The 6,644-nt window shown below is 44.5% G+C and overlaps 1 protein-coding gene across 1 annotated transcript in view; it reads left to right on the top strand.

The window, feature by feature from the left end:
• The first annotated feature begins 1,425 nt into the window (after positions 1 to 1,425).
• Dppa4 (developmental pluripotency associated 4) overlaps positions 1,426 to 6,644 on the top strand; it is a 9,191-nt gene continuing 3,972 nt past the window's right edge. Inside the window, exons 1-4 of the mRNA XM_028755608.1 lie at positions 1,426 to 1,522; positions 4,051 to 4,168; positions 4,976 to 5,142; positions 5,248 to 5,298. Of these exons, the coding sequence (XP_028611441.1) occupies positions 1,499 to 1,522; positions 4,051 to 4,168; positions 4,976 to 5,142; positions 5,248 to 5,298 (360 nt within the window). The 5' untranslated portion in view covers positions 1,426 to 1,498. The remainder of the gene's footprint in view (positions 1,523 to 4,050; positions 4,169 to 4,975; positions 5,143 to 5,247; positions 5,299 to 6,644) is intronic.

Below are 6,644 nucleotides of genomic sequence, written 5' to 3'. Positions count from 1 at the left end.
AACAAAAAACAAAACAAAAAAAACCAAAAAAAAAAAGAAAGAAAAAAGAAAAGACCTCTGGAAGAGCCTTCAGTGCTCTTAACTGCTGCGCCATCTCCCCAGCCCCAAGAGAAAGTCTTGATCTTTATTTTAAGCCAAGCTTGATGTTCAGTTACTGGGCAAGCAAGTCATCAACAAAGCTTTCCTCAAACCTTCATCATCTGCAAAACGAGAACCAATAGTGACTGAATGTTATTGCCAGAATTCACTACATACTCAGTAGACTTTAAAAACTTTTTACGGGGTAGGGGGGTGGGGGTGGGAGAAAGGTCTGGTGGTGGTACGTGCCTTTAGTCCCAACACTCGGGAGGCAGAGGCAGGAGGATCTGTGAGTTCGACACTAGCCTGGTCCAGGACAGCAGGGTACACAAGAGAAACCCTGTATCAAAAATCAACCAACTAGCAAAAGCAAAACCTTTTAACAGTTGGCAGATAGAAAGCTATGGTTTTAAGCCAGGTTTGGTGTCAGAGACTAGAAGATCAGAAACTCAAACCCTGGCCAGGTGTCAGGTGGGGCACAATTTGGATCCTAGCAGTCAGGAGAAGGCTGAGACAGGAAGATCTCAGAGTGCTCCAGAGGGGACTTCTATTATGAAGAACCGGAAGAAAAAAAAAAAGGAGGGTTGGATGGGGAGGAATTACAAAAGTTGTAATTTTACGGTCTGGGATTGTAGCTCAGTGGTAGATTGATTACTATACAAAAACAAAGCCCAGGCCTCTAGCCCCAGAACCGCAAAAACAAAATAACCCCCACCCCTGTGGTCTTATAGAAAAGGAATTCAGGAGTAAAAAGAACTGGGTTATTTTCACTCACGTCCAGGGTGCTAGTTCCATAGATAAATTTGCAATCTACACATACAGCTTGTTCAGAATTCTCTAGGAACTTCATTTCCCTTAGCAATACTTAGACCTTCCTTCCTTCCTTCCTTCCTTCCTTCCTTCCTTCCTTCCTTCCTTCCTTCCTTCCCTTTTTGTTTTTAAAGATAGTCTCACTATGTAGACAAGGCTGGCCACCTGCCTCTGCCTCTCTCGAATGCTGGGATTAAAGGTATGTGCCATCACGCCCGGCAATAAGTACAGTTTTAAATTTCCCACATCTACGGTTGTCAGGAGCTCACACCTCTAAATAGCAGTATTCCCGAGGCTGAGACAGTACAATATACTTAGATATACAGTGCATTTCAGGTCAGGCAAGGAGACAGTAAAACCCTGCCGCCAAAAAAAAAAAAAGTTCAGAGGAAAAACCCTAATAATTAAACCACATAATAGTAGCTTTATTAAAATCAGCCACAAACGAGATTTTAGCATCACAATTTTGTTGGGGGTGGGACCAAGAGGGGAGGGGAACGGAAGAGGGCCTCAAGACAACAGGAAGTAGGAGGAGATTTTTAAAAGCCGACTGAGGCCAGAGGTCATTTGGAAGCTGGAAGAACTTTCGGAGGTATCCTGTAATCTCAAGATGGAGACTGCTGGAAGCAAGAAGGTGAGATCTGTTTTTAACAGTTCAGCTTTCTAAACTGGTGAATCTAGGGCCTCTCTCTTTTGAGTATACGCAGTCTTTGTTTGGGGAAGAAAAGAATGAGCGTAACAATGTTACACTTTAATTGCCTCTTTTTTTTTTTTTAAAGGCAGGTGTGTGTCTTGGCGGGCCCTCTCGACTTGGCCTTGCACCAGGCCCTGGGGCCTGGTTGTCGATGTGTTAGGAGAGGAGGTTGTGATTTGGAAGGGATGTTTTGTCAGGAAGGAATTTAGAATACCCGTAGGTGGAGAGAAATGGCCACAGGATAAAACAGAATGTAAACTGCGGCTTTGGATAGCCTCAGAAGAAACAGAAGTCCCCAGTTACCCTGAGAGGACCCGAGGGCGTAACCCAAAGGTGCCTGCTACAGGGCTCCTCGGCTCCTTATTTTATCCAGAGGTCTTCAGAATTGAGGGATTTTGAGAAGGCAGACCTAACTCCTTCCAAGCTCTGCTGGCTCCTAACTATAGTAGCCAGAATCCTGAGCAATTTCCAGGATTCCTTCCCAAGAAACCTCCAGCCATTTCCACCTTGCTTTAGTGTAGGAAGTTTGTTAGGTCCAAAAGATGTTTATAAAGATGTTATGCAAATATAAGTCTCTTTGTCCTGGCGAAGCTAGTTCCTATTGTGATGGGAAGGTACTGAGGTGTCAGGTAACAGGCAAATGTTAATTTGTCACTTCCACTCTTGCGGGAGTGGGGGTGGAAAAGACCTAGGTTTTCCGAGCCAAGTGACTTTTTGGTTTTACTTTTTTTTTTTTTTTTTTTTTGAGACAGGGTTTCTCTGTGTAGCCCTGGCTGTCCTGGAACTCAATCTGTAGACCAGGCTGGCCTCGAACTCAGAAATCCACCTGCCTCTGCCTCCCAAGTGCTGGGATTAAAGGCGTGCGCCACCACCGCCCGGCTTGGTTTTACTTCTTTAATGAGTTTTTGTTTTGTTCTTTTCCGAGACAGGATTTCTCTGTAGCCGAGGGTGCCTTGGGACTCCAGGCTGGTTTGCCTTCCCCGTGCCACCCTCTCCCGGCTTTTTTGTTCGTTTTGGAGGGGTTTTTCTTGTTTGGTTTTGTTTGTTTCTCTTCTTTTCGTTCTGAAACAAAGTTTCTGTGTAGCCCTGCCTGTTCTGTAACTTACTCTTGTAGACGAGGCTAGCCTCGAACTCAAAGAGATTCGCCTTCCTCTGAGATAAAGGCATGTGCCACGACCATCCGGCTTTAATAAGCTTTTAACTTTTGGTCCATGTTGAAAAAGACGGTAGTAGTTAGGAAGTTATATAAAGATTAAATGAAGGTAAGGAATGTGTTTAGTCTTGTTTCTACTAAAGGAGGTGTGATACTTGTTAGTTTTTTCCTGTGCGTAGGGATTGTGTTTGTTTTGGATTTTTTTGTAGTCTTTGTTACCTTAGTTAAACTGAATATTTTATTACTTATTGCTAATGATAAAAGGGGAAAGGGACGCCTTTCTTGTGGAGTTTAAAATCAGATGGAATCAATTGACCAGGTGGAAATGAGGTAATATGTGGTAGATTTTAGAGATTCCAGCAAAATAACCTTTGAATTAAGACTCGGTGTGTGTGTGTGTGGAGGGGTAAGGTGTAAGAACTGAAGGAAAATAGGTTGGTGCTGACTTGTCACCAGGCTGTTGTAACAACTGGAAAGTGTCCCTAGGCCGTGTCTGAGAGGCTCTGAAGGGAAATCAGCCAGGGAAGTGATACAATGTCTTTGATACATCACTCTGGCTACAAATTCTTTGGGTGAACCTAGAACCAAGTATTGTGTGGAAAATAATCTTTAGGGAATGAGAAGGTAGAGTAAGGCTTTCTTCTTCCATGGAGTAAGGCTTTCTTCCTCCAAGAGCGGACTATTTGAGTGCTTTCACTATCTTCTGTTGCTTTGTTTATATCTATTTCATCTTTTAGTTTTATCTGCAGCCTAAGCGAGGCTGAAGGCTCTTCACATCCTGGGTAACTCCTCTGCATTCATTGCCCAGGTGCTAAGATTACAGCTACTTCAATGTTTTTCTTCCTTCCTTTAAAATAGCCCCACGGGGGGGGGGGGGGGGGGAGGTCGCTGTGGCTCTAATCCCAGCATTTACCCGGAAGCAGGCAGACCTCTGACTGTGCTGTGAGACCAGCCTGGTCTGCAAATCTAATTCCAGAACAGCCAGAGAGGCTACATAGAGAAAAAAACCCTATCTCTAAAACACTAAGATAGTCTTAACAGACTGGCTGGCCTGGCCTTGATCCTAGACTAGGGTTACAGTTGTGTGCCACCAAGTCTGTTTTTCATGTTGACTCCCTCTCTTTTCCCCAATCATTGCTTCCCTATTTTATAACTCAGGTTGGTTATTCAGATGATGCCCCTCGAGAATGTACACTGGCCATCATGTGTGCTGACCTCTTGGGGGGACCTTAAATGTGAGTTAGTTTAGAGCAAATAAAGGGGTATGCTGCCTCAGGACACCAGATAATTCTGTAACCCACTCCCCCGTCATCAGCGGAGCGCAGAAGAGCCAGGGGAAGAAGTAGAATGGCAGATGTCTAGTCAACCAAGCACATCTTCTGCAAAGACTAAAGCAACGGGGAAAAAACAGAAAAAGTCAGAGAAAGATAACGGTAAGTCTATAAAGGCTTAAGTCTTTTTGTCTGTGTGTTTAAAAAAAAAAAAAAGGCCAGGAGTAATTTAGCTCTGCACTTCCTCTGTGGTCTAGCAGGGTTCTTAGTTCATTAAAAACAAATAACAACAAAACACAAGCAAGCAACGTGTTTCCTGCTGCCAAAGCCGGTTCTTTCCATTATCAAATTCCCATGTTATACTTACCTGGGTTGTCTTTGTGCTTTGGGGTTAATAAGCAATGAGGACAGATAACACCTGTTAGCCTAAAACTAAGTGAGGACGAACCTAATCTTGATAAGAGGTGTGTGTGTGTTGGGACGGGGTGGGGGGGGGTCTGTGATCTGCATAAAACTCTAACTTACTTACTATCTGTACAGTCTGTCTGTCCTTGATCTGTTCTAGGAATCGTACAGAATTGGAACTCTATGAAGCACAGAGGGTAGACTGCTGCTATGCCTGGGGCAGTGCATTTTCTCCTGTGGTAAAAGCACCAGGCACCTCTGAGCATTGATCAGCTCAGATCTAAGGAGTTAGTCGAGTTTCCTGGGTTAGAATGGCACCTAACTGCAATCATTGTTGGAAAAATCCTCAGAGGAGCAAGCCTAGCCTTAGCAAAAAACCACTGGGATTTGAAGAGTCTTTGGGGTCTTTCCCCTGGAGTCTATGATCTCTTTAGTTGATCATTTAAACACGTACCTCTACATAAGAGGGTTGCTATATACATAAAGAACTAAAAGGGAGTATGGGATTCAAATGCTATACACCTGTGCAAAAGTTGTTCTAACTATATTCCTTTTGTCCCAAAGGTTGTAAACCAAAGGAGGAAATAGCACAAGACACTGAGACACCAGGACACACTAGTAGGAAGGTACCAGTTCCTCCTTTTCCAGAGCATCTGCCCCCAGTGAACCTGATTCACCGAGATGTGTTGCGGGCATGGTGTCACCAGAAGAACCTGAGCAGCAAAGGCCAGGTGGGGGCCCGGAGGGGGCCTCTTGATGAGCAGCAGAGTGGGAGTGCAGCCACCAGAATCTCACTAACAACTCTTTTTCTGTTATTGTTTTGGTTTTTGTCTTAGAAATTAGATGCTTATAAACGACTCCTTGAAAGGATTTTCCCAAAGCAAATGGTAACTATATTTTTTTGAGACTATTTAGTATTAGCCCAGGCTAGCCTGGCAGGCAGTCTGTGAAAACAAAGTAGCTTCAATCTCAAGGTCCACCTATCTACCTCTCACTGGTAAGACTGTAGACGTGCACTTCCCTCCGATCCCTGCATGTGACCTTGCACTTTAAGGAATAGTGGCAGAGGGGAAGTTGTGGCTCTTCTAATAACTGGCATATCAGAATAAGTTGAGGGATTATCTTGACCCCCTTTCTTCCCCCTCTATCCTCAAACGGAAGAGAGAACGTGAAGTAATAAAACTGGGTAAGGTGAGTTCTTTTCATTTTTGGTGCAAATCTAGGATTTTAATGCATGTTCTACCACTGAGCTGCACCCCAATCCCTAACCCACCCCAACCCCGTTTTTTTTGGTTTTTGTTAGTTTGGTTTGTTGGGGTTTGTTTTTTGTTTTGTTTTATCTTGTTTTGTTTTTTGTTTTTTGTTTTTTTTTTGAGTCTATATGTAGCCCAGGATGACCTAAGAACTTCAAGAAACTCCTTTCTCGGATTCTTAATTACAATTACAGATATGTGCCACCATACTTGAATGACTCATTTGTTTTTGGTAATTTGTATTTTTGAGATAGGTTTTGCTGTGTGATAGTCCTTGCTGGCCCAAAACTTGGTAGCAAACTTCCTGCCTCTGCATCCTGAGTACCTGGCCAGCACTTTGATTTTTGAGTCTGTTTTCTAGGCTAGTCACGAATTACTAAGGCCAAGAGATCTCTTCACCTCCTGAGTAACTGAGACCACAGGCATGTTGCACGGGGCTCAGGGGAAGTACACTTAGAATCTGTTAGTGGGGATAATGTATTCTTGCTAACTCCCAGCATCCCGTTGGCTCATCTCCTTAAGTAATAATGGGCATTGGACCTGGGGCCTTGCACACACTAGGCAAGTTTTCTGCTAAGCAGTTTCTCTAGCTTTGCTAGATCTTTTGTATTCTCCCTTTCTGTCTAACTAAATCTATACTGTTACCAGAAAGAACCTCCTCCCCCAAGGCCACATCAGTTCTGATGGCTCGGCTCTTCTCTTCTCTTCCCTTCTCTTCCCTTCTCTTCCCTTCCCTTCCCTTCCCTTCCCTTCCCTTCCCTTCCCTTCTTTCTCTTCTCTTCCTCTCCTCCCCTCTCTTCTCTCCTTTCTCCTCCCCTCTCTCTCTTCTCTCCTTTCTCCTCTCCTCTCCCCTCTCCCCTCTCCCCTCTCCTCCCCTCTCTCCCCTCTCCTCTCCCCTCTTCCTTCCTCCCCGCCTCTCCTCTCCTTCCCTCCTCTCCCCTCTCCCCTCTCCTCCCCTCTTCCCTCTCCCCTCTCCCCTC

Source organism: Grammomys surdaster, unplaced genomic scaffold, assembly GCF_004785775.1.
Source record: "Grammomys surdaster isolate TR1022 unplaced genomic scaffold, NIH_TR_1.0 126066, whole genome shotgun sequence".
In the NCBI taxonomy this organism is placed as follows: Eukaryota; Metazoa; Chordata; class Mammalia; order Rodentia; family Muridae; genus Grammomys; species Grammomys surdaster.
This window is presented reverse-complemented; position numbering and strand designations above follow the sequence as displayed.